A 26,246-nucleotide genomic window follows, 5' to 3' on the forward strand; every position below is an offset into this window, starting at 1 on the left:
GAGCGGGTGTAGGGCCAGCGCCTGGGGGTGTGTGCTGGTCAGTGTTGGGGGTTGTACTGGTGAAAGAAACACGTTCTGGTGGGGAGACAGAGTGTGAACAAGCAAGGAGCTACACAGAATGTCAGGCGGTGAATGCTGGGGAGGGAAGGAAAACAGAGAAAGCGGGGTAGGGAGATCTGAAGCCAGAATCGGGGGCTACCGCTGAAAATGTGAGGGCCAGAGAAAGTCTGGCTGAAAAGGGAACATTGAAGCAAAGAGTCGGAAGTGAGGAAGCAAGCGTGGGGACCTGGGGAGGAAAAGCACTTGGCAGAAGGATAGCAAGTGCGAAGGTCCTGCGGCAGAAGCATCCTTGGAATGCTCAGGGAACACTGGGGAGGCCGGGCTGTTTGTCTGGAGGGGAACAAGGCGGAGGGGAGAGGAATAGAAGATGAGGTCGGGGAGGTAACCCGGGGCCACTGCAGGCACTGTAAAGACTTTTCTTGTACTCTTGAGTGGGAGCCATTGGGGGGCTTCGAGGGCAGGGGTAACATGGGATGCGTTGCCTTTTAAAAGAGTCTCCTTTGTTCATCTGGTGAGGATGAACTGGAAGGAGCCAAGAGTAGAAATACAGACTGGGAATCCAGTGTGGTAACCCAGCTCGGGAGTGATGGTGGATGGACGGGAGGGTAGCAGGGGAGGTATGACTAGCAGGGGCATTCTGGATATATTTTGAAGGGGGAGCCGTGAGATTTGCTGAGGATTGGATGGGGATTGGAGGAGAGAAGTTCAGGATGACAGCAGGCTTTTTTCACCTATGCTTCCAGCACCCAGGTGCATTTTTATTTATTTTTTGCCCTTAAGTGAGGAGGTGGAAGACTGTTATTGGAGCCAGTATGTGGGATGCACGTGTGCGGGGCGTTCAGTTTTGGGCAGGTGAAGTTTGAGATGCTCTCAGACCGTCAAGGGGGAGCTGTGGAAGGGGTAGTCGAGTATCCCGTTTGAAGTTCAGAGGGAGGGGCCCGGCAGGAAATGTGAATTCTGGGGTCCTCAGAGTGCACACGATACTCAAAACCATGAGATTGCAGATCCCCGAGAGAGCGAGCGTAGGTAAAGAGGAGACGTCCAAGAACTGAGTCTGGGGGTGCTCTGGGGTTGAAGGCTTGGGGAGATCGGGAAGGGCCTGGAGGTGTTCTGGGCCAAGGGTGTGCAGGGGACCCGTGTGGCTTCTGATGGCGGCAGCGGTGGTAGGTTCGGAGACGGCTTCGTGTGCTACAGACCAGACCGTCTCTGGGCTTGCGCGGCAAGTGGAGACGCCCCCTGACTTATCCGGGGAGGCATCTCCATCACAGGCATCCCCAAGTTTCCTGCTATTTTCCCAGGGCTGTTTCTGTCTGAAAACCATCTGCAGCAAGGCGAGTGCCACCCCGTCAGAGATGCAGGCACTGGCCTCGGCTGCTCACATTCTGTCAGATCTGCTGCCTTTGAAAAGCAAAAGTCTGTTGTTCACAGTTCAGAGAAGCCCCCAGGGTAGAGACAGTGGGTGAGTTCCTGCCCTGGTCTTCTTCAGATTTGCAGACTGCCCCAATTCCCTCGTGTAAAACTTGCTTTGAGACCCAGGTACAAGAGGACAGGAGAGATTCGGGGGTGAGAACTTGTGGTACCAGTTCTCCCCCCTTCCCCAAGCAGTGGCCTTCAGGGACAGAAACCCCTCTTCTGGAAGTCCCGTCTCTTCGTCCAGGGGGTAAAGGAAGTTCTACAACCTGTGCTTGCTTTGTCTTCCCTCCCTCCCTACCCCATAAAATAAAACAAGAGGCAACGTGGTAAAGAGAAACAAATCCCCAAATACCCAAGTCTCAGGTTGTCAACAGGAACTGTGTGCATGTGCGCGCACACACACACACACACACACACACAGTGTTTCTGTGGTCTGTTCCCTTATTCTGAGCGCTCAGGCAGCCTCTGTTTTTCACACTCTGTAATTATGTATTCCTATGTTATGCAAATAACGACCTTCCTCTTCTGGGACACATGCCCCATGGGGACAGAGAGGAGGTCTGTTTGGTTTACTGCTGTGTCCCCCGGGCCTAGCACAGGGCCGTGTGTGTGTGTGTGTGTGTGTGTGTGTGTGTGTGTGTGTGTGTGTGTGTATAATAGGTGCTTGATTGAGCAATACTGATACACTTTAGTAAGTCTCAAGGCCCTCTCCCCACGAAGGCCCAGACCTGACTGCCACCGATTATACTAAATTAAATTCAGGACATACTTCTTCATATGGCTGATTTTAAGAAATTTCTGTTCAAAGAGGCTAAATTAAATTTGTGTGTGTGTGTGTGTGTGTGTGTGTGTGTGTGTGTGTGTGTGTGTGCACGCATGCGCCTGCCCTTTAGCAGGCCCTCCCGGAGGTTTCGCATGGATCAAAGCCATCCTCTTGCAGACTTCTCATTGTGTCTTCAGAGGGCACGTCTGCTTGGCTCTGCACTGTGTCCCACGGTACCTGGCACAGAGCAGGCACTCAGTAGCTAGTTAACCAGATCGACAGAGGAAGTAAGTTTGGAGTCCATGATGGCGTGTGTCCTCCTCTTGGGAGTTTATACCTCCTGTGAGCACATCAAAGGCCCAGTAATCCCGCACGGACACACCTGTATGGCTTCGTGAGCCCATGCTCTGGAGGTGAATGGCTTGGGCTTTGATCCCAGCTCTGCCTCTTGCCGGGGACGCGTTCTTGGGCAAGCTGCCGAACCTCTCTGTGCCTTGGGCCCTCGTGTATAAAACGGAGCAGTACCCATCTCATAAAGGGCTCGTGAAGATTCAGTTTGTGACTGCCCGTCAAACATTGGGCACAGCCCTCGACGCACAGCAAGCACGGAAACGTTGGCCGCCGTGACGCAGGTGGTAATGACACGTGTGGCATCTGGGGCAACTTGTTCTACTGAACCTTGGTTGGGGAAACGCCGGTTACACGGAAGAAACATTAGGAAGGTTTTCATTCCCTGTCTGCCGCTACCTGGCTGTGAGTCCCCGGGCCTCCCCGGTGTTGCCGGGCCGGGCGTCTGTCCCCGACAGGGAGGGAGCCTGTGTGAACGAGTGGTTCACACATCAGGTGAAGCACACAGTCCTGGGAAGCCCAGCAGCCCGGAGTGGAGTCGGCTGGCCTGGGTCCCAAGTCTTCCAGCACCTGCGGGCATCCTCTGCTTGCCCGTCTGTAAAACAGGATGAACTGGCCCAGCCCTCCTCACTCCAGCCTGTTTGAGTCAGCCAGAATGCAGGGTGAGGGCTTTCGGGAATGACAGGACAGTGCGGGGAGACGGGGCGGGTACGTGAGCAGACTCTGCCACCCAGACCCCTGCACTCTCTGAGGATGAGGCCTCCAGGCCCCGGGTCCACGGCGCCCTTGCCCCGTGGGCTGCGTCATCGCTGGTGACCTGTGCCCCGTTCCGGCACAGGACACCCATGCCTTTCCTGTGGCGCAACCCAGGCCTCCCAAAATGAACTGGTTGAGACACCTTGGTAGCCCAGGAACGCCCTGGGCTCCCACAAGCTTTCCCCCCTAAGGTCGCTACCTCTTGTCTAGTGTCCTGGGATGGGCACCAGACAGCAAGACCTAGAAACCCCGTTTACCAGGGCAGATCCACACACGGCTAATTAAGACTCTTGGTCCCCACGACTCCAAACCATGCAAGGGGTTTGTCCCTGGAGTTGACTTAGTCTCTTTTTCTTTGGCCTGTGTCAACTGTAAAAGACGGAATGGCCGTAATAACGAAGTCTTTGCATTTTTACAGAGTTTTGCCGTTTAACAGAGCTTTTCCATCCGGCCCTCCGGGGAGGCTTATCAACCTGTTTCTGTCCCGAGATGGGAATCTGCTTTGTGTGTGTTCATCCGTCTTGTTCACGCTTCCTTTCGGCCTCCCTCCTGGTCTTAGCTGTTTCCTGTTGAGGAAAGCAGCCTGTTTCTGCTCAGTGAGAGGGGACAAGGGACGGCGTGTGGGGCGTGCTGGATGGAGCTGGGTGGCGGCCAGAGCAAAGTGCGGTGACAGGTGTCTGCATGAGGAGCCACTCCCCCATCTGTCCTGCTGGGGCCGAGAGGGCTCGGCTGGGGCGGTTGGCTGTGCTCTGCAGAGTCGGGTTCAAAGAACTGTCATAAAAGTGGGGGACCTGGTCCCACGGTTTGGGTGGGGCCTTGGCAGTGAGAGAAGCCTTCCGGGAAGTTGGCTTTCTGGGTGGATTGGGTTTTCAAGCCATGTGGAGGTTGAACTGCATCAGGATCTGGGCTCCCTCCGGGTTTGCCGTTTGCCTGTTCAGGGAACACTGTCCAGGCACCTCTTGTGCCGGGCTTGGTGGCAGATGGGTGGGTGAGACCTGAGCACAGATGGAGCTCTCTGGGGCTGGAGTTCAGTCTCGCCCCAGGGGCACCCGCCTCCCACAGTCCTCGTTCCAAGTCCGTTGCGGCTTCTGCCCTTCTTTGCCATTCGTGTCCCCTCGCTGCTTCTGCAGAACAACTTGCTTGCGTGAGTGACCTCCTCGCTTGGCTCAGTTTCCTCACAGAGAGTGCAGGGCTGCTTGGCATGGCCGCTGGGGTCCCCTGCCCCTCTCCTAGTCTTGCCAGGGCAGGAGACGCCACCACGGCAGGGATCTCCCCGCTGGCAGCTCCCTTTGGCTCAGGTCACCGCGGGCCGGGCCAGCCTCCCTGTCGACTGGCTTGCGTTATGAGCTGTCAACATGCTGGGTATTCGGAGTTCAAGCCAAACAGGTTTGGGGAAATCATGGCCTCTGAAGACCTCAGGTCCTGGCGTGAGAGCCCCACGAAGCAGGGGCACAGTTGGTCTTTTGGATGCATGGTGGCCAAATCAGCAGCCGGCACGGGCACGTGGCTTCCTTCAGAGCTGGTGGGAGGGAAGGAGGATCTGTGCCCGCAGGCCGACTTCAGCTCCGGGGTCAGATCTGTGTGAATCCTGGCTCCCTCCCTCCCTCCCTCCCTCCTTCCCCCTTTCCCATCTATTGCCACCTCTCTGTGTGACCCTGACCAAGTAACTTAACTTCTCTGTGCCGTCTTCTCAGCCAGAGAAAGGGCACGATAACCCTTCTCACGTGGTTACAGGGAATAGTGAGTGAAAACACCATCTAAGCACAGAGGGGGCCGGGCTGGCGTTGCCCACCCCTGAGTGTTAGCTGCGGGCCTCCCTACCAGCACCCCCACATTCACCTGAAGGCCAGTGGTTTCAGACCTTTGCCCCTGTCCCCCCAGGGCCACCTCCATGGTCCTCTCTCAGGCTTTGGTGCCAGGCTTCTCCCTAGGCACAGCCACCTAGTGGCCTGCACTCGACTCCCTGCTGAAGGTGTCCACTAGCCCCATGCTCCCGGGCTTCAGATCCCCATACTGCCCCAGGGAGCTTATTTTTTTTTTTTTTAATTTTTTTTTTTCAACGTTTATTTTTGGGACAGAGAGAGACAGAGCATGAATGGGGGAGGGGCAGAGAGAGAGGGAGACACAGAATCGGAAACAGGCTCCAGGCTCCGAGCCATCAGCCCAGAGCCCGACGCAGGGCTCGAACTCCCAGACCGCGAGATCGTGACCTGGCTGAAGTCGGACGCTTAACCGACTGCGCCACCCAGGCGCCCCCCCCAGGGAGCTTATTAAAATGCAGGTTCTGACCCAGGAGGTCGCTGGGGAGGGGGCAGGGTGGGGGGGCGCTGAGCAGCTGCATCTCTAACAGGCCCGCAGGGACTGCTGACCACACTTGGAGGAGACAGAAGCTCTCCAGCTCTGAGGAGACAGTGGCTCTCAGAGCTGGCTTCTAAAATTTTCAGTGCCTGGGATGAAAATCAGCTGAATTAAAATCTGTGGGGCTGAGGCTCCAGCCGCAGGATCGTTTCCATCTCTCCAGGTGATTCCAGTGAGCATTGGAGTTTGGAATTCCCCACGCCCCCCCCCCCCCCCCCCGTCCCTGCCTCCTGATGCCAGGGTTCCTCTGAACTGACACAGTTCAGCCCAAAGCCCAACTTCTGTCCTCGTGGGTGGCTGTCCTGTGGGCAAAGGGTTAACCCCATTTGGCTTCTTGGAATATTGAAAAGAGCTCTTTGGTCCCCATCGGTACAAGAACTGTGTCAGGGAGGGGCACCCAGGCTTTGGGGTCAGATGGTCCTGGAATCGGAGTTTGGTTGCACCCCGGTTGGCTAAGAGAATGTGGTTTGGACGTTCACCTCTCTGAACGTGTCTCCTCCCCTGTAACACACAGATCATCCTGTCCCTGCCCCAAGGGCTGCTGGGAATATTCGAGGAGCTCCCATAAAGCACCCAGAGTAGCTCCTGGCACTTAGTAGGTGCTCACTAAACGATATTATTGCGTAGTTTTTCTTGCTTGACATACTCATTTTATAGGTGGGATGGCTCAGGTTCAGAGAGGTGGAGGCATTTTCCAGAGGCCACTTAGTGAGTCAACAGTGGATCAGGGCTGAAACTCAGGTTCCCGCATCCCAGTGCCGTGTCCCTGTTCCTACCTCTGACTCCCGGCCTGGGGCCTCGTTCGGGTGGGAGGACCTCCCCAGAATGGAAGGGAAGGTGGAGTCACAAGGTGCCACCATTCCTGGAAATGGCCGGTGGCTGGCTCCAGGAAGCAGGCGGTGGCATCCACAGCCCCGACCAGGGGGCTGCACCCAGCCTGCAGGGAATTTCAGCATCGTCTCCGGTTGTCTTACTGCCGCACCGGCTCCCACGCACTTTGCCTCCCCTTTACCTCTGGCAAGAGTGCAGAACGTGAGACTGACTTCAAGTGAGCTGCACTCCCGAGAACTTCTGGAGAGTTGCGTAAGACTCCTGTGTGGCCTAACCAGCTGTGGGGACTGCGTTCCAGGACATCCCTCCTGACTGGTGCGGGAGGAAGGGGGTCTCTGCTTGGACCCGTCGGCCCCCCCTTGACCGAGCTCTCCTTGAGGGAGCTCTCTGGACCCTCTTCTTGTGAACTCGGGGTTTTTCTCTCCTGCGCCCTGGAGGTTGCTGTTACCACGGTTACCAGCAGGCTCTAGGCCACGGAACGTGTCCATGGCTCTCCGTCTTGGCCTCCTCGACCTTTGGCGACAGTAGATATTTAATGCTCCCCCTTCCTTGACGTGCTTGCCCTTCTTGCCACCGCTCTCTCCGGGCTTCCCCAGGTCACCACTTGCCCCTCCCCCCCCCCCATCCCGTCCTGGGTCCCTGCACTTCTCTCTGTGGCCCCTTTCCCTTTCGTGAGCCATCTGGACCCCCCAGATGCTGACCAACCCCGGAGTCCTGAGTTTCGTTTCAGCCGCCCACGTGACCTCTCCTGTGGGTCGAGTACACACTTTAAATGGAATCCCGTGCAAACTGATCTCTCTCTGAAGCGTCTCCTGCCATCTTCCCATCTTGGCTAAAGGCAGACCATCCTGCCCCGGGGTCTGTCCAGACTCCAGTGTCTTCCTGGCCCCCGCCCCAGCCCTGACATCCGGTTCATCAGCAAATCCTGTCGGCACCACTTCCAAACCATCCCTGGAGTCGGCCGCTTCTCACTGCCACCCCGGGGTCCAAGCTGCCATCCACTCCCACCTGGATGACGGCAGTCGCTTCCTAACTGGCCCCCCTCCCCCTCCCCACTTCCATTCTTGTCATCCTACAGTCGTGCCCAACACAGTGGCCATGCCGGGTCATGTCCGTCTGCTGCCCAGAAGGACAACCTGGCTCCCACCTCACTCAGGGGTCACGAGACCCTCCCTTCTGCCCCCGCTTCTCTGACATTCCAGGCAAGTTCCACCTCAGGCCCTTTGCACGTACCGTTCGCACCACCCAGCCCGGGTTAGGCCCGGGTGTCCAAGCAGATCCGTCTCCCACGGCCTTCGGGTTTGACGCACGTGGTTCTGTGAGGTGTTCCCTTCCGCCTTCCGGCCCTGCCTGCCCCCGCCGTGCACTGCTGAGCTCTCTCCTCGACGTCACTTCTCTCCGTGGGGATCACTACGGTGTGGCCTGCCGCCTGTTCGTTTATTCCCTTTCTGACTGAGGAGGTGGCCGGGGAAGGTGGAGGTGTGATCCCCGTGCTCCCTGCTCCATCTGTCTCGTTCACACGTGCTGAGCCGCAGTGACCGCTCATCCCCGGGGTCGGGGTTAGTAGCTCCGACTAATTGAATAGGCTCTCAGGAGGTGGTGCGGGGTGCTCGCCCCCCAAGTGGCAGGGAATGGGGGCCGTCCTTGGCCCGGCCACCCTCCCTCACCTGCGGGCTCCGAGTTTACAGTGCACGTCCCCAGTCTGACCAGTGATCTTCTTGGACAACGGTGTCTTTTGCTGTTCATGAGCTTGGGGTTTCTCTGCAAATTGCCTCCCTGTGTCCTTAAACTGTTCGGTGATTGGATCGCCTTTGCCCGTTTTTTTTTTTTTTTTTTTAAGTTGTTTTGTTGTCATTTGACTCCATCTCTGGTCCCTGCACCCTCTGTTCTTGGAAGGCCCCAGAGAGGCTCAGGTGTGGGTGCTGAGTCCCCTCCCCGGGGCTCCAGGAAGGCTGTGTGAGGGGACGGGGCACCTTCGCCGTGACCCATGAGCTTGTGGAGACGGCCTAGGCAAACAAACCAACCCTGGTAGGTCCTAGGGGTCTTTGAACCGGAACCTTCCACTCTTGGAATCCTCTCCCAGCCATGGCCTTCATCCCTGTTTCTTCAGTTTTGTTTCTTGCGTGTAGACCCACGTGTCCAGCTGTCCTCCTTACCAGAAACCAGTGGGGGCTGAATGAGAACGGGGTGGCCTGGGGGCCCGAGTCTTGGCCTTGCGCTGGCATCAGACCCCCTCCGAACCTGGGTGTTTTTCCCGTCTCGGCCGCACTAAGTCGTATGCGGACTGGGTGACATAAAGAACTGTCTGTCTTACTTCCCAGAGCATCCTTAGCCAAGCACCTGGCCGGTGGTGGACCCCCTCCTGTGTGCCAGGCGAAGGTCCAGGTGCCGGGGATGCGTCAGTGATGAGAAGGCCCCTGCGGAGCCAGCGAACAACCCAGTAGACTCTGAGTGTGTTGATGGTGCTGAACACGATAAAGGAAAAGGGCCTGGAGGCCATTGGGAGGCCGTGTTGCAGCTTCAGACGGAGGGAGGCCTTGAGCAAGACCGTGAGGGAGGGGCGAGCCCCATGAGGACCTGGGGGGGCCTTCCTCAGCCCCGGGTAGGATCACTGGGGAGCTCACAAGTACCGACGCCCCTGCCACCCCCAGAGACGCTGACGCCACGGGCCTGGTGCGCAGACCCGGCCTCCCCGTGAGTAGCCGGGGCTGAGGGCCACTAGGAGGAGGGCTGTGTGCAGACAGATGGAAGGACAGACGTGTTGAAGCAAGCCCAGCACGGCCCGGGTAACAGGAGCCCAAGGGGGCCGGGAGGCGATGCGCCACCCCCCCCCCCCGTGTGTCGAGGAACGAGAACGGGGTCACTGTGCTGGGAGCCCGGGACTGACAGTTGCCGCAGGGGCGTGTCATGATCCAGGGTGCCTTTTGGGAAGGGGCAGCTTGCTGTTCTGTAGAAAGATGGCAGGGGAGGCCTCGTAGGAGCCAGGAGGCCAGTGAGGAGGGGGAGGGACTTGGCCGGTGGAGGGAGGGCCTGGCCCGCCTCCTGCTCTGATCCGCCAGTCAGTCATCACGGCACCAGGTGCCTCCCCCGCGTCCTGAATTCTTAGAAGGCCAGTGACCTCACATCCCGGTCCCAGGGCTCTTCCTAGCCCCGCTCTGCCTCCAGGCCAGCAGGGATGGTGTCCTGAGGTTCGGAGGCTGGGAGGCAGGGAGGTGGACACGAGGATCGCGACTGACGGCCGTGCCGCCCCCTCCTCGGGCCGTGTCCCTTGGCAGGCGCCCACGTCCCCGCCGACTGCCACAGTGCAGACACCGTGCTGGTGGATGCTGGAGAGTGCCAGCATGTCCCGCGCTAAGAGCTTCCTCTGAATTTAATGGATGAAATGGCTAGCTTTGCACATGGGGAAACCAGAGCCCAGAGAGGCCCCTGACTTGCCGAGGTCACACAGCTAGAGAGTGGGAACCTCGAGTCAGGAGGTCTTTGTGTGTTAACCGCTACCTTGCTGGGAGCTGGAGAGATACGTGGTTCCCGAGATGCTGTTTCTCAGCACCTGACATCTCAGCTCTGGGCAGCCCCCGGGCTCTCAAGAGTTCTCTGACCACCGGAAGGGTTTTGTGATCAGGTGTCCTGCTGGATATCACTGCCCCAGTCTTAATAGGACACATCCAGGTGGTGACTTGGTGTCTCCCCAGAAATTGTGGTCCATGGAACTGAAAGGGCTGGGCTCTGCTGCCCCAGGAAAGTCTCCGAATGTGTCTGAGCCTCAGTGTCCTCATCTGTGAAATGGGTATAAAAAGCGCTTGTTCTCCCTACATCTTGAGCTGCCGGGAGGGTCCAGAGAGAATAGCAGAGAAAGAAAGTACCTGGGAATTACAGGGGATGTGTGTGTGCTGGCTCGCATTGCCTTCTGCTGGGCCTGGCTGTGCGCTGAGGGGTGGCAAGAGGGGCCTGCCTTCAGGCGCTTTGGCCCTCACCCCCAGTGTAAGCTCTCCAACCTCATGGGTGCTGAGGGAGGGGTTGGGGAGAAAGCTCGCCCCCTAGCGGACAAGGCTGTGGTTGCCGCAGCTGCAGGAACCTGAGGGTGGAACAGGTGTGCCAGGGAGCAGAGAAATGCCGGCCAACTGGAGAGGGCTGGGAGGCCAGGGCAGTTATCTTTGACGGATCTGGTGTCTGAGTGTTTAGTAGATGGGTAATGATGGTGACAGAGGGAGACGTAGATGTTGATGATGCAGGGTCTGCTCCCCTCCATTGGAGACATTTCTGCAGAGAGGGGACAGTGTAGGGGGATCCGCCGTGTCCCAGGACAGGGGCGTGCAGGTGGGCCAGGTTTCCAGCCAGCTGACTGTCTCTCCCACAGTCGGGTCGGCTGCCCGAGGGGCTGTGCTCACATTGGGGTACCAGCCAGCCCCCAGGCCACCCCATGGGCCTTGTGACCCTGGGGCTTTGGTGGTCCATCTGGGGCACAGGCGTGCCCCTGAGCATTGGGTCTTAGTTTTCTACCTTGAATCTTGCTCAGATAGTAGAATAAGCTGACCACGGGCCTCGATCTCACAGCTTGGGGGAGGAATTCACCCCGGGGGCAGCCCTGCGTCTTGACTTGGGGGCCAGATTCTCATTTGTCTGTTTATACGTTTGTTTGTTTACGCATTCGCTTACTTCGTTTATCATAATAGGTGTTTGTTGGTGGCTACCTGCCGCAGCTTTGACGCTGTTAGCGTTTGGATTGTTGTGGAACGTTTAGCAGTATCCCCGACCCCAGCCGCCAGCCGCCGGTAGCCACATCCCTTCCCTGAGATGTGACGACCAGAAATGTCTCTGGACACTGCCAAATGCTTGCCCTTGTTGAGAACCACCGATCTAAACCCTGATGTTTCAGCTTCGAGACTGGCCCCATTCCCATCTCTCGCTCCCTCAGACAGCTGGCTCCGGGCCAACCCCCGGTGCAGGTGATGTGCCCGGAGTGTTCACCCTTCCTGCTTTCCCACTCCCCTCACCTTCCACCTCTCCTGTCCGGAGGGCCTGCTCACTTCCATTCTTCCGTCTGGGGACAGAACTGGGACCTGAGACAAGTTACTTAACCTCTCTGCGCCTGTTTCCTTCTCTGTAAATTACGGCTAATATAGTAAATGCGCCTTGATAGGTTGTATGTAGAGGGAGATAGTTGATGGACGTAAATACTTAGCACACTTCCGGCGTATGTGTGGTTCTTAGTCAACACATACTTGTTTTTGTTGTGCTGAGTGGGTTGTGCTACGATATATCCGCAAGCGAGACAGAAGCGCTGACCTTGGGATTTCACGGGCCAGGAGGGAGGCAGATCCTTTATGTTGCAGTTGTGACTCAGTGGAACAAGCGCTGTGGTGGGGAAGCCCCAGGGGGCAGCGGGAGCCTGCAGAAGAGATGCCTCACCCAGGGGTTAAAGAAGGAAGGCTTTCCGGAGGAAGCGGTATCCCAGCCAGGACCTGAAAGATGAGTCTGGGTTTGCCGGGTGAAGGGAGGGGAGGAATTGTGGTCTACGTTACCTACCTTTAAGAAAAGTTTTAAAGGCTTCCCTGGGAAAGAATAATCGAATTTAGTGGGCTGTGGTAGCAGATAGGGCTGGACCCGTGTCCCACGACCCGGGCTCAGAGATTCCCGGAATGAACGTGCTTGGCGCAGCGAGGCTGGGATAGGTGCCAAGTGCAGCGTTAGCGGCCTGGAGAGGACCTGCTGCAGGTGCTAGAGGCACCTTGGTACCAGGAGCCTCCAGATGCTTCCGAGGGGAGGACGTGCCTGGGAAGGCAGATGGGGAAACAGTGCAGCCGCTGTGTGCACAGCAGGGCTACGCCCCCAGCTCGCCCGTCCCTCTGCGGTGGGGGGGGGTCCCCAGGACACCCCTGCCGAGTGCCGTGTCTCGGCACCCAGCTGGCAGATGCTTCCGCCATCACTTTCAAGGGGACGGAAGGTGGTGGGCGGAGCGCGGTGGATCTCCCGCGGGGTTGTTGAAGCTCACCTGCCGTAGGCCTCGGGGTGCTGTCTGGGGCACCGGGGTGGGCCCCTGGTGATGGTGTGTGTCGTTCTCTCCCCAACAGCTACAGTCTCCGCCTGGCGTCCCGGTGTCCTCCTCCAGCCGCCCCGTACATCACCAGGCAGTGTAGGAATGTCAAGGCGACGGCTGCAGCCCAGTTCCAGGGACCCCTCTTCAAAGAGTAGACACCTCGCCTGCTCCCTGACAGGTACGAGGAGGGTGGAGCAGCTTCTGGCACTGCGTGGGCGGCTCTGGGGCCCGGGAGGGCTGGGAAGCAGGGAAGAGGGTGGGCCTGGTGTGGGCCTGGTGTGTGCCCGGTGGAGCCCGGGGCCTTCCTGCAGGTAGGTGCGGACTCTGGACCCCGCCCCCAGCTCTGCCACTTACTGGCGGTGGGACCTCAGCAAGATACTCAGCTTCTCTGAGCCTCAGTTTCCACATCTATAAAGTGGGGGTGACCTACTTCATAGGTTGTGAGAATTACAAGGGTCACATGTACGCAAAACATGTAGATCAGCGCCTGATGCATAGAAAGCATCAGGTAAGTATTAGCTCTTGTTACTGATCGAATAAGAACAGCAACAATAACCAGCATTAATCGAGACCTCCAGAGGCTTTAAGCCCAGAAAAGATTGTGTAGTCTTTATTCGCACAACGTATTTGGAAGTGAAAGTAGTACTTTTCTGTAAGATGCAGAGGTTAAATTTATGTTGAACCAGAAGTCTCTTTCTAGACTGATGGTAAAATCTGAATTCGTTTATAGGAGCCGGACTTTCCATCTTTTGAGGGGAGGGCTGGGCTTTGCCAGTGACTTCGAGTAGGCTTGGGCTTCTTTTGTTGGTGACACGGCACATCTTCCTTCCTTGTGTCCCTGAGACCAGCCTCTAAAGAAACGATTGGAGGACTGCATGCACCTGTGCATCGGGGCACCGGTTAAAGATACCCCGAGGTGCAACTCCAGATTTGCTAAAAAGCATCCTTGGTGTGCAGGGCCTGGGAATCTGTGTTAGCAGGTGGCCCCGTGATTCTGGGACGCACTCAAGTTTGCGGATGCCTGCTTAATGCAGCCAGGGTTGTTCAGAATGAGAACATCGCTGTTTAAGGCAAGAATGGGCTGAATTCTGAAACTCTGGCGTCTTCTGTGTTCTACTTTCCTCCCTTCCACCTGCCCTGATGCCCACAGAGTGCACTCACTGCTTCCTTCCTGAAGCTGCTGGAGTCTCTGGGCTTGGCTTTATTTCTCTGGGGCTTGGGGAGGGGAACGGAAACAGAATCCACTTTCCCCAGAGAGTCTGTTGTCTTGAGCCAGAACCGAGCCCGCGTCTCCAGCACAGGCTCCTGAGAGGGCTCACGGCCCTGAGCTGGAGATGCTGGGGAGCCGAGTTGGAGTGGACGCTAGGATAGCACCCAGCTGGAAGGCCCGGGAGATCGTCCCTCCCCTCTCCCATCTTACAGATGGGAAGATTGGGGCCTGGAGACGAGAGGCTGGGCTGGAGTCTGCCAGAGAATGGGAGTCTGTGCCAGGATAATTCTGGGGCCCGGGACGTCCCTGTGGTGGCCGCTGGAGGTGTTCTTTGCAACCTGAAGGAGAGCCAGGTGCGACTGGGCTGATCCGTCCGCAGACAGGGTGCGTCCATTGGCCACCGCAGTCTCTGGTGGTGACACAGTGTTGGCCAAGCGTTGCTAATTCGGGCTCTGCCCAGGGGCCAGGGCACGACCCCGGAAGTATGCCTTGTCTGCCCTTATTTTCAAACAGGTGCAGCATCCCCCGGCAAGGTGCTCAGGTGACTAGAAGCCCAATGTAATTAGCATCTGCAGTTAACAGCCTCTATTCGCCCATCAACAGTGAGCATTCGGAACCGAATGGCCTCATTTCTAAGTGACTGGAACTTGCCCCTTCAAGTCTTAAACTTTTTTATGTTTCTAATTTGTATTTACAACAAGCCTGTTGTGGATCTATCTATATAGATCTATCTATCTATAGATACATATACGTGTATACAAATTAAAAGAACACCTTATTTATACTGTTTGTCTTGCTCGGGCCGCCATAACAAAATACCACAGACTGGGGCTTAAACATGCAGACATTTGTCTCTTACAGTTCTGGAGGCAGAAGTCTCAGGCCAGGGCGCCGGCACGGTCCTCACCAGAACCTTCTTCCCGGCTCACAGAGGCCATCTTCTGGCTGCATCCTCCGTGGTGCAGAGAGGAGGCCCTGGTGTCCCTTGTAAGGGCACTAATCCCATCACAGGAGGGGTGAGGGCTTCTTCACGAATCTTGAGTTGGACACAGTTCAGCCCATTGCCGTGTTTAACACACTTCTAGAATGATTCTTTTTCAGTGCTGTGACAAAGGATGTTAGCGTGGGCAGGGCGTGTAGGTCACGGAGAGGCAGTTGGCAGAACTGGGGGCAGAGCTTGAGTCGTCTGACTCCTAGAATGGATGGTGGGCTTTTTAAGTGGCCTACGCTTGTCCCCTGAAACCCCGGGTGAGACTGTGTGTGCAGTGGGGTCTGTTATGAGGAACAGGTGACATCCTGGAAGCGCCCAGGCCCCAGGACTGCCCCTCACCTGTTGCTCTCGCCAGCTTAGAGGCTCTGGCCACTTTACTCGACGGTCCGCACCGAGCTAGGAGCTCGGCTTTTCTCCTGTGACTGTTGTCTGCAGGCACCTCCCTTTTCTGGGCTTTATCGGTGCCATGGGCAAAGCCCAGAACTTTCTGTTCGCTTTCAGGTATAAAACGTGCCACCTTGCCCAGTCCAGCGTGAAGCCTGCCCCTGCACGTCCTGTCCACCTCTGTCTCTTTCTGTTGCTTGGGGCCAGCCGCACTTGGGCCCCGGGGTCTTCGAGGGGACGTCCGGGGAAGGGACTGGCACCTCTCACTCATCTGGCTGCCTCCGTGATCTTCCCCTCAGCTGTCGCTGGCCTCGGGGCAGGCTTCCTAGCGCTGGTCGCTGGCCTCTTGTGGGGTCCCAGGAGTGGGGTGGGTGGGTGTCTCCCCCTGCCCGCCTCCCTGATAAGAGAGCTCCCCTCTAGCAAATTCTGCCCAGCTCCAGCCCCAGTGGTCCAGCCCACGGCCCCTGCTGCTGGGGTCCCCTCCCTGAAGGGCTGCCCCTCGGGCTGGGGACTGGCAAGATGGCTTCTTTTGTGGGTCCCGCTCGATGACCCACAGGTAATACACACATAACACCAGCCACACCGGCCCGAGGACATGCAGGCCACTCCGTGGCTGGCCCCTGTCTCTGCGTTCTTTTTCTCCCCCGGCTTGTGCGGGGATGGGTCTGGGCACACGTGGGCCCCCACCGGGAAGGGAGGCCCCCTCTCTTGAAGGCGCCCTCCTGTACTGCAAGCGGCCCTCCTTCCAGCCCCATCAAGAGGTTTCGGGGGGTGGGGGTTGGAATGGATCGTGGTCAAGTGTGCATTTTCTGCAAGCGAATCCTGGCTCCAACAGTCCTGGTAGGTACTTCACTTCTCTGCGTTTCAATTTGCCCATCTGCAAAATGGGTTAATGGTATACCTGTGTCATAGGTCTGCTGCAAGGACTGCATAGGTTAGTACGTGAGACGCCCTTAGGAAAGTGGCTGGTGTGTGGTCAGCCTGCCTTGAATCAGCCCTGCTGTTTCTGCTCCCACTGAGTTATCAGAGTAGTGGTAGGAAGAGGAATCGTAGTTGTAGTAGGAGTAGGAGTTACAGGAATGATGACCAGGTCCATGGGGTGAGAGAACGGAGCCCCTGAACTTGGCCCAGCACAACGCCATGCTCCTATTCCGCCCAGCGCAGCAGAAGTTACTGAGGACTGACTCACGAGCCTGGCTCTGTTGTCAAGTACTGCGAGTGGGGTTTCTGTGCAGGAGGCGCGCAGCCCAAGCCATTCGCTATGACGGAAAGCACACGTGGGCTCTGGGGTGGGCTCGGCTTGAGTTCCAGCCCCACCTCTGCCCCTCGTTACCAGCCTGACCTGGTGAAAGCCGCTTGCCCTCTCTGAGCCTCTGTTTCTTCCATGCAAGATGGGGATCAGTGTCACCTGCCACGAGGGTCATCGGGACCATTAGAATGAAATCAGGTGATAGTGTAATCACTCCGGAAAAGCCTTTGGCAGTATTGATTGAAGTGGGACCCAGCAGTTACACCACTAGGGAGACATTCAGCGGGTGTGTGCACACGCATGGGAGAGCTCCCATGTCATCCGTGCACACGCTACCAGCCAGCACTTCCACTTGGCGCAAATAGGCATGCATGGGCGCCACACGTGTCTTCCAGGCGTAGATAAGCGAGTCCTAGCCGCCCGCATTCCTCACGGTGGCCCCGGATCGGAAGCTGCCCGCTCGTGCACTGGTGGGGACCAGCCAGATGAAGGTGGCAGGATCCTGCGGTAGAATCTCCCAGCAAGGAGGTGGACAGAGCTGCACACACGGGCTCCAAAGGGATGAATCCCCCAAACGCACCATGTGGAAGAAGCCCAGACGGGAAGGATGTGTGCTGGTTGATTCCATTTACTTCAGTTAAAAAACGGACAAAAATCAATCCCTGGTGATCGAGGGGAGGTAGTTATTCTGGGGGTGAGGGTTAGTGCTGGTCCTAAAAAGGAGCCTAGGCTGGGGGCTAAGGGGAGGTTGGTCACGTTCTGTTTCTTGATCTGGGTGCTGGTTACACGGGTGGAAATTCATCAAGCTGTGCTTTCTTTCTGTACGCGTGGTGTATATCAGTAAATTGTTGCATTAGAAGAACTGACTGAGATGGTGCTTCAGCAGCCCAGGGAAGGCACTGAGGATGCGGCCACTGTTACCATTTTTCTTTTCTTTTTCTCCTTCAGCACCTGAAGTGACCTGGAGTCAGTGAAGCCAAAGGGACTGGCTGGCCCTCTGCCCCGCAGGGAGTACCGACCTATTCCAGTTTTACGAGCCTGCGAGAGAAAGGGAGGGAGTGTGTGCGTGCGTGGGTGTGCGTGTGCGGTCTTCAGACGAGGGTCCCAAACCCCAGGGAGGCAGGAAGGCAGCTGACTCCACAGCGTGGACGACACGTGGGTGCAGCCCCTGGGACCGTGTTCTGCAGCTCAGCCTTCCTGCTGGGGTGGGGCCTCTCCTACTATGCAATTTTTCAAGAGCTCCTTGATCCTGCTTTTTGCTTTCTCGAGTTGTCTTTTGCCATGGCGGGGACTGTGGTCTGGCTCAGGGGTCAGTTCTAGGCCTGTCCGAGGAAGGCCTTCAGGAGGAGGCCGAGTCTCCTTTCTCACCGCCCCACCTTCCCTAGCCTTCCAACGTCTCTGGGAATCAACGGCGTGTAGACACGTCAGAGCCTTGCTGTCGACCCCCTTGGCCTGCGCACTTCGAAAATCCCCCTTCTTTGCCTGAGCTGCTGGCTTGAGTCGTTTCCAGATTCGAAATTCTAGTCAGTCCCTGGGCATCTGGGAGAGAAGTCCCCGTCCCCATTTGCAGACCTGGTTGCCCCCTTGGGAGAGGCAGGGGATGGGACAGCATGTGGCAGGAAGGGGAGGTGTCCCCAGTGCTTCTTTGCCTCACTTGGGACCATCAACACGTTAGCGACTGACCTTCCCAAATTAGCTGAAAAGGGAAACAAACAAAAATTGGGAAATGAAGATAAGCGGGAGGATTAAGAAGCACAGGGGGAAGAAGAAGAGATTTCTAGAGGCCACCAGTCGCCTGCCAGGGAACGATGGAGCTGGCCCCTGCTTTGTGCAGGGACAGCCCATGTCTCGGAGAAACGGGTGAGCTGAGCTAGGAGTTTGGACCCAGTTCAGTGAGGATCTTGGGTTTTGTGCCTTTGGGGCAGACCCCAGACACGGATGTCTGAGACCACTTTGGCGCTGTTTTCTCAGCTCCGTTTTCAGTAGTGATGTATCAGACCCACAGTGGAAGGAGAGAACTTGGGAGAACATGAGTGGTCACACACAAAAAGGGACTTTTTTTTTTTTTCCCCCCAGGGCTACTATGGTTGATCTTGCAACTCTGTAAATATGTACGTAGACACTTTTAAAAGCACGTATTTATGTCCCTGACTGTAAATGCCCCCTTTTTAAAGTTTTATAACTTGTGTTATTTAATTACTCAGTCGACTGGCTGCAGCGTAGGGTCTGATCATGGTCCGGGAGAAAGGTCTCACGAGATCCTCACATGGACAGAAAAGTGCCGATGGCTGGCCCGCACCCCAGTTTTCCATTTGCCACCCAGCTAGCTACACACCGTTGTTTGTTGTAAATTCCCGTAAGCTGGAATCCTTTTGCCCACTCCTAAAATTAACCCTCACAAGCATGCAAAGCTGTGGCTGTTCCTTATCCTCACGATACGATTTTGTCCCATCAATGTCGACACTCATCTTCTCCGTTCTGGAAGGTTTCCCCTTTCGGCAGCAAGGAAGGCTCACGAACCCAAAGCTTCGAAAGTTCACCTTCAGCCGATGGTGAATTCCAGGAAATGTCGCTGGGGGCTGGGGGCCACTCGTTTTTGCATGCGCAAACGTGCCGGTCAGCTTTCCACCCTCTCAGACTAGTGGAAAGGGTTACACGAGTGTTCCGATCGCGACAACGGGGGTGGTCTTCTAAAGAGTGGTGTTTGCTGGTCAGTGGTGGTTTTGGGGGCGTGGGTTTGGATCACGGAAGAGGACGGTTCTGTATCTGCCATGTGAAGAAAAGTAACAATAAAAGTGTGAAGCCCGATTGTAAGGAACAAGCCTGGGAGTGATCGTTTTGGTTTCTGTGTTTTGTGTCTTCCATTTTGGCGATCTCTGTGGGGCGTAGGGTGGGAGTGGGATGAAGCGGCTTTGAAGGCCCCCTTCCAGCCGTGAGAGAAAGCCGAGGTTTCGAGGAAGCTCACTGTGGAAAAGCCTACCTGGTGAGTAGGGTCACTTGCCTTCAAAACCCTCTTCCACCTGCCAGCTAGTTAGTTAAGCCATTTCACTAAGGCTAGAAAGGCCTCTGTGATCGTACATATATTCTTAGAGCAGCTTTATTGAGCTCACATTCACATACCATACAGTTAACCCACATCATTGTACAAATCAGTGCTTTTTAGTAGTAGAGTTGTACAGCTGGCACTGCATTCAGCTCTACAACATTTCCAGTCACCCCAATGAGAAACCTCCTACCCAGTCGCAGTCACTCCCCCTTTCTCCCCAAGCCGCTAGCCCTAGGCAACCATAAATCTACTTTGTATCCATGTAGATTTACCTCTCCTGGACATGCCACCGAAATGGGGTCACGCAGCATGTGATCTTTTATGAGCAGCTGCTTTCTCTTCGTATAGTATTTTCAAGGCTGACCCAGGTTGCAGCATACATCGCTTCCTTCCGTTCTATGGCCAGATATCCCTTTGTTTGGATGTACTCGTGCAATATTTGGGACTTACTTAACACTTAGAAAAGGGAATCACTTGTTGTTTATCTATAGGAGTTCGTATCTAACCGGTCCGCTGGCTCTTACCTGGCAACTGTTACCTCTGCAGCAGTGACTTCAGCTGTTGTTCTAGGGGCCGTTTACTGAGAATTGCCATGTGCCAACCATTCCCCACACATTCCCTCTCCTGTCACAGCAACCCAGCAGGACAGGTACTTCGACAGCCATCTCACAGGTGAAGAAACAGGCTCAGACGCATTAAGCCATTTGCCCAGGGCCACACAGCTGGCAGATGTAGACTGGGGATTGGATTCAGCCCTTTCCGGCCCAAGGTTCAGTATTTCCTACTTGCCTCTCGCTGCTGCCTCTCATGTCACCCTTTGGTTTCTCCAGCTCTCAAGCCACCTGCAGGTAGAAACTGTGTACAACATGGGTCAGTCCCCAGCTCCCCAGAACAGCAGTCAGCTACTGGACTTCTGCTCCACCCCAGACTGGCCATAAGAGAAGCAGAGGTTTAAAAGTATGGGTGAAGATGTCCATCAACTGATGAATGGATAAAGATGTGGTTTATATATACAATGGAATATACTTGGCAGTGAGAAAGAATGGTATCTTGCCATTTGTGACAACGTGGATGGAACTGGAGGGTATTATGCTGAGTGAAATAAGTCCGAGAGAGACAGATCTGTGTTTTCATTCATATGTGGAACTTGAGAAACTTAACAGACGACCATGGCAGAAGGGAAAGGGAAAAAAATAGGTTCAAACAGAGAGGGAGGCAAACCCATAAGAGACTCTTAAATACAGAGAACAAACAGGGTTGATGGGAGGGGTGGGGGACAGGGGAAAATGGATGATGGGCATTGAGGAGGACACTTGCTGGGATGAGCACTGGGTGTCGCATGTAAGCGATGAGTCACAGGAATCTACCCCCGAAACCAAGAGTACAGTGTATATACACTGTATGTTGGCTAACTCGACAATAATTATATAAATTATATAAAAAACATACATACATATACATATATATGTATATACATATATATATGTATATGTATGTGTATATATATATATATATATATATATATATATATATATATATATATATGGTATGGGTGAAATCCCAACTCTGCCTGCTCCAGCACATGTCACTGGCCTAGCCTTGGTTCCTTGTTTGTACAAGGGGATGACCACTCTGCCCACCTTCCTGATTTCTAGCTACTATGTGTTTGCTTAAAGGTAAGTGAATTTACCTGCCTCAGGGATCACCTGACTGATTGTTCAAGGAGAGATTCTTGGCCTCCAATTTCACATCTGCTGAATCAGAATCCCTGGGGGCGGGGCGGGGGGGGGGTGGGGTCTGGGCCACCTGCCTGGCCAACTGTTCTGCGCAGTCCACCAACTTTAACGCCGGGCAAAGGCCGTAGCATGTCTGCAAACAGGCAGACCAGTGAATCAGGGGCGCCCCTGGGGTTTGCATTAACCGGCTTCTCCAGTGCTTTTTCTGAGCGTCAGGCTGTGCCTGGGGCCCAGTCACCGCCAGGACTGGGGAGCGGGCTCCAGAGACGCCCACCCACCGGATGCTTGGAAGATCCTTAAACCTGCGCCCCTGGGGGAGAGACCGGGAGCGAGGCGCTGGGGAGCAGGGAGCTCCGCATGGCCTGCGGCTGCGGCAGCTGGCAGCGCGGGGATGATAGGGTCCTCCGATCCCTCCTGGGGTCGCCTGAGGTCAGCACTCGCACGGAGACGCAGACTCCATGCTGGGCGCGTCTCGGTTGCCCCGGCAACCGCCACCGGAAGCGGGTGCTACGTCTGACGTCAAGTCCCAGGTCCGGAGCAGCCTGCCGCTGCGTCACGCGGACGTCATGCGCCTTCGGGGGCGCCGTCACGTCACGTAGGCGTTTCCCTGCTTACGTCATCAGGGGCAGGGTGAGTACAGGGCCCTGAGGCGGTTTGAGAGAGCTCGCGAGCGCACCCACGACATTTCCTCCAGGTTGTTGTTATGATTGTTCTATGTTGCTGTTAATGGTCCTGCATCCCTTGCTGCCCGTGATTTACAAGCTTTGTTTTTTTCAACGCTCGAGTTTATCGGCGGTGTGCACCCGTGGGGAGACGCATAGTCCGTGCAGGGTGGGTGCTGGCCGTACCCCCCCCCCCCCCCCCCCCCGCGGGTAAGGGGTCGCGCGAGCGCACTGCTTTCCGGACACAGGCCGGGCCACCCTCCTGGGCACCTGGGCGGGAGCGGGTGGGGTCCTCCCTTGGCCCCGGGGTGAGCCGGCTGCCTCTCCTTCATGCCAATGGGCGTCAAGAGGAACGTGGAGGCCACGGACCGCTTGGGGGAGGGGTGGGTAGAGCAGGTCCCCGAGCTCCCTGCCCTGAAGAGGGTGGCTTGGCCCCCCAGCCCCCACTCAGGTGTGAGATGAAGGCAGAGAGGCAGGGTCGGCCGTGGGGTGTCCGGCTCCTGACCCGTCGGGTCCTGAGGGCGCGAGTTCTCCAGGCTAGGAGCCTGGACGCCTCAGACCGCCCCCAACAGCCTTGCCTGGCCGTGGCTCAGCCGGAGGAGGCCTCTGCTCCAAGACGGCCGCCTGGCCCGGGGTCTGCCCCTTCTTTCCAAGAGGCTGGCGGGTGGGGGGCGAAGCACCCGGCCCAGGGGGAAGCGGCCTGTGCCTGAGACGGATGGAGCACAAAGTGAGTTTCTCTCCTCTGGCCTGCCCTCCACCTCCAGCAGCAGGGGCTGAGAAAGAGCAGGTTTGCTGATAGGGTGAGGCAGGGGAAGGTCACTCTCTGTCCTGTGACTTTGGGCCAGCTGACTTCCATGCGGGGCCTGTGTGTGGGACCACTGCGAGTCAGAGTCAGCGCTTGCACAAAGCTAAGAGTGAGGGTGTCCTTACGTTTTGCACCCGGAAGTTGCCTCGTTTGTGCCCTCCTAGCCCTGATCTTGGCCTGTGATGCTGTGTGTTTCTCTGGGCCGTGTGTACATCTCTGAATCGGTTATGTCACTGTAAAAAGTCACCAAGGACTAGGGCGGCTGGGTGGCTCAATCGATTAAGCCTCTGACTTTGGCGCAGGTCGTGATCTTACAGTCTGTGAGTTCAACCTCCCCCCCCCCCCCCCGCCCTTTGGGCTCTTTGTTGACAGCTCAGAGCCTGGAACCTGCTTCAGAGTCTGTCTGTCTGTCTGTCTCTCTCTCTCCCCCTCCCCTGCTCATGAACTCTCATGCTTAAAAATAAACATGAAAAAAAAAAAAAACCTCCAAGGATTTTCTCTGCACTTAGGATAAAATCCAACTCCTTTTATTGGTTTAGAAAACCCACTGACTCCAGCCTCACCTTATACACCAGCATCTTTTTCCTTGCGCTCTCTGTTCTAGACATACCGATTGTGGTTTTGCTTCTGTCTTCTGCCACAGGACCTTTGACTAACCAGTAACTTTCCACCCAGAAATCACATGACTCTCAGCTTAGGTGTAGTCCCCTCAGCCTCCTTTCCTGAGGTCTAATGTGGCCTCCCTGTCATTTGGTCTTGTTGATTTTATTCACTACCTGAGATTTTCTAGTTTCTCAGCTTCTCTAGAATGTCAGCCCAGAGGGAACAGACAGACCTTATCCCTCTATTTCTTTGTTGGCTACGGCATCCAGCACCCAGTAGGCCCTCAGGATTCACTGTGGGATGCTTTGAAAGGCATCCTGCGGGCAAAGTGACCTTAGAGGAGGCCTTGATGAGTTGGGGATTGAATGCAGCTTTGTGACAATGGCTGGTTCGAGGTTGCCAACCTGGGTGGAGCATTCGGCCCAATCCTCAACCATGGCCTGCTTCTGTGTAGGGGTCTGTCTATGCAGACCATTTTTGCAGAGGGGGAAGTAAGGCGGCTTTTATTTTAAATGTCACTGCTGCAGAGATAACGCTGCCGGGTAAGACCCAGCACACCGAGTTACATTTAAATGTCAGATAAATGAGTGATTTTTTTTTTTAAACTATAAATACGTACCGAATATTGCATGGGCCATACTTCCGCTAAAAATTTGTTGTTGGTCTGAAATGGAGATGTAATGGAGCATTCTGAATTTTTATTTGCCAAATCTGGCAACCCTATTCAGAGGACTAAGGCCCTCAGCTGTGTTCTTCTGGGACCTCCTGCCCGGTTCCAGCTGTTCTCCCTGAACTTGTCAGCCAGGCCTGGCCCTCAGCCCAGCAGCTGGTGCAGTGGCTCCCCTTGCTCTCAATTATAGCTCATGCTGTGGATGTGAAGGTCACCAATGTCAAGTGTGGCCCTGAGGACTCTAAAGAGTGTTCAAGTGGCTTTTGATGCCTGCCTATGTCTTGGAGTTGCGGCTCTGACCTTTGCTTGATGCATAAGATTTTTTTTTTTTTTTAAACCATCTTGTCTTTCCTGCCATCTGATGTGATTCCTTTGACAGTGGGGCAGACAAGTGGACCAGTTTTGGTGTCGGCAGGTAGGATGTTGCCAAATGCCATCATTCTTGGGCAAGGAAGGGCTTCTACGGCTGTGGGCCCCCTGCCCTGTCCCGGGGCCATGCTGGGTGAGCCCTTCTAAGCCAGCTGACACATGGCTCCCATCTGCTTCGTTTTACCCAAGTGCCATTAGGTGACACTGGCCGCGCTAGGACGGGAACAGAGGGAAGGCAGGGACCCGGAGCGTGTGAATACTCACCGTGGGGCCCCGGGAGGGGCAGCTGCCCTTGGGCCATCCAGCCCTCCTGTGACTTTGTAAGCCTGGGGGCGTGTCCAGCTCCCAGTGAGCATCTAACCTGTGTGTGCTGCCTCCACACCCGAGGCACGGGGCCAATTTGGGGCCAATTCTGGTGTGATTCCTTAAACACCAAAATCTTAATTTGCTATTTAGAAAACACACATTGAAGTAACCTGAGAAAAATAGAATTTAAAGAAGTTCCCAGGTACCCATTGGCCCTTTAGGGCCTAATCCTCAAGGTTTTTATGTAAATAAGTGTCAGCTAACTGGCCATGCCACCAACCTGCTGGTGTGACCTTGAGATGCTGTTGGACCTCCTCCTGCCTCAGTTCCCTCATGTTTAGAGTGGGGATGATCGCAGACCTTCCCTGTAGGTGTCTGGGAAGATTAAGTTGATTGTTACATCAAAGGCTCTTAGAAGAGTGCCCAGCTCCGGGTGTGGACTATCAGTATTCATTATGATGTCATTTATATTGAACTTTGACACTTTAAGAGCATTGCTACGTGTGCATTTCTCTTAATGGTCACAGTGGTGGTGGAGGGTTCACGTTATAGCTGTCATTGGGAGTCTCCATTTTCATATGGACATCCTTGTATTTGCCCACAGTATGATTTTGTTTTTATCGGAATGGAAGTAGAATGGCCATGTTAAAAGGCAATAATTGATGATCGTTATTAAATACGCACTGTATACCAACCGCTGGGCTACGTGTCTGCCTAATGGAAACCCCATGGAGGTAAACTCCATCATTGTTTCAATATTTATGGAGGAGGAAACCACCTTAAAGAGGCTGTACTCCTCTGAAGTCTCAAATGGTGGATGAAGCTACCTTTTTTTTTTTTTTTGATTAATTTTTTAATTTTGCGTGAGCGTATGGTGTAAGGTGGTGTGGCCCAGTTTCACTCTCGTGCACGTGGCTGTTGAGTTTTCCCAACACCATTTATTGAAGAAGCCATCCTTCCCCCATTGTGCATTCTCGGCAACTTTGTTGTAACTGAATTGACCATATATGCGTGGGTTCAGGGTTTATTTCTCGGCTCTGCATTCTATGCCCTCGATCTATGTGTCTGTTTTTATGCCAGTACCATACTGTTTGATTACTAAGGCATCGTGCTAGAGTTTGAAATCAGGAAGCATGCTATCTCTAGCCCTGTTCTTCTTTCTCAAGACGGCTGGGGCAGTTTGGGGTCGTTCTATGCAAATTTTAGGATTATTCTTTTTTTCTGTGAGAACTGCCATTGGAATTTTGATGGGGATTGCATTGAATCTAGATGTCTTCAGATAGTGTGGGCATTTCATGAGTTCAGTGCTTCCAGTCTGCGAGCACAGTACGTCTTTGCATTTGTGTCTTCGCTTTTTTTCATCAGGATCTTCTAGTTTTCAGCGTACAGGTGTCTCACTTCCTTGATTAAATTTATTCCTTAGGTCTTTTATCCTTTTTGATACCCTTGTAAATTGTTTTCTTAATTTCTCTTTCTGATAGCATGTAGAAACATAATTGATTTTTGGATATTGCTTCGGAATCCTGCGGCTTTACTGAATTTGTTGATTAGTTCTGACTGCTGGTCTGTTGTTGGAGGTCTAAGTGGAAGACGTTTTGTGCCCCAGTCTCCATGGAACGTCCTCTAATTGCTGCAAATGTATGAGCTTC

The 26,246-nt window shown here is 55.2% G+C and overlaps 2 protein-coding genes and 1 long non-coding RNA gene across 17 annotated transcripts in view; 2 read left to right on the plus strand and 1 right to left on the minus strand.

Moving 5' to 3' along the window:
• Positions 1 to 19,218, plus strand: part of PRDM2 (PR/SET domain 2) — a 124,725-nt gene extending 105,507 nt beyond the window's left edge. For 12 of the 13 annotated variants that reach the window (XM_023260036.2, XM_023260032.2, XM_023260037.2 and 9 more), the window contains 2 exons: positions 12,601 to 12,744; positions 17,349 to 19,218. In XM_023260036.2, the coding sequence (XP_023115804.2) occupies positions 12,601 to 12,721 (121 nt within the window). In that variant the 3' untranslated portion in view covers positions 12,722 to 12,744; positions 17,349 to 19,218. Of the gene's footprint in view, positions 1 to 12,600; positions 12,745 to 14,289; positions 14,559 to 17,348 lie in introns of those variants that run through there. The other variant, XM_045034755.1, reaches the window with a different exon arrangement.
• LOC111561931 lies at positions 18,470 to 24,871 on the minus strand. Its single transcript, XR_006583695.1, has 3 exons — positions 24,556 to 24,871; positions 19,971 to 20,301; positions 18,470 to 19,166 (listed from the first exon to the last, which is right to left on the minus strand). It is a non-coding gene; the product is annotated as an uncharacterized LOC111561931 (long non-coding RNA).
• KAZN (kazrin, periplakin interacting protein) overlaps positions 21,303 to 26,246 on the plus strand; it is a 1,126,623-nt gene continuing 1,121,679 nt past the window's right edge. Inside the window, exon 1 of one of the 3 annotated variants that reach the window (XM_023260038.2) lies at positions 21,303 to 21,812. The gene's annotated coding sequence lies outside the window, so the exon portion shown is untranslated. The remainder of the gene's footprint in view (positions 21,813 to 26,246) is intronic. The other 2 variants (XM_023260039.2, XM_045034763.1) reach the window with 2 other exon arrangements.

The sequence above is a fragment of the Felis catus genome, chromosome C1 (genome assembly GCF_018350175.1).
Source record: "Felis catus isolate Fca126 chromosome C1, F.catus_Fca126_mat1.0, whole genome shotgun sequence".
NCBI lineage: Eukaryota > Metazoa > Chordata > Mammalia > Carnivora > Felidae > Felis > Felis catus.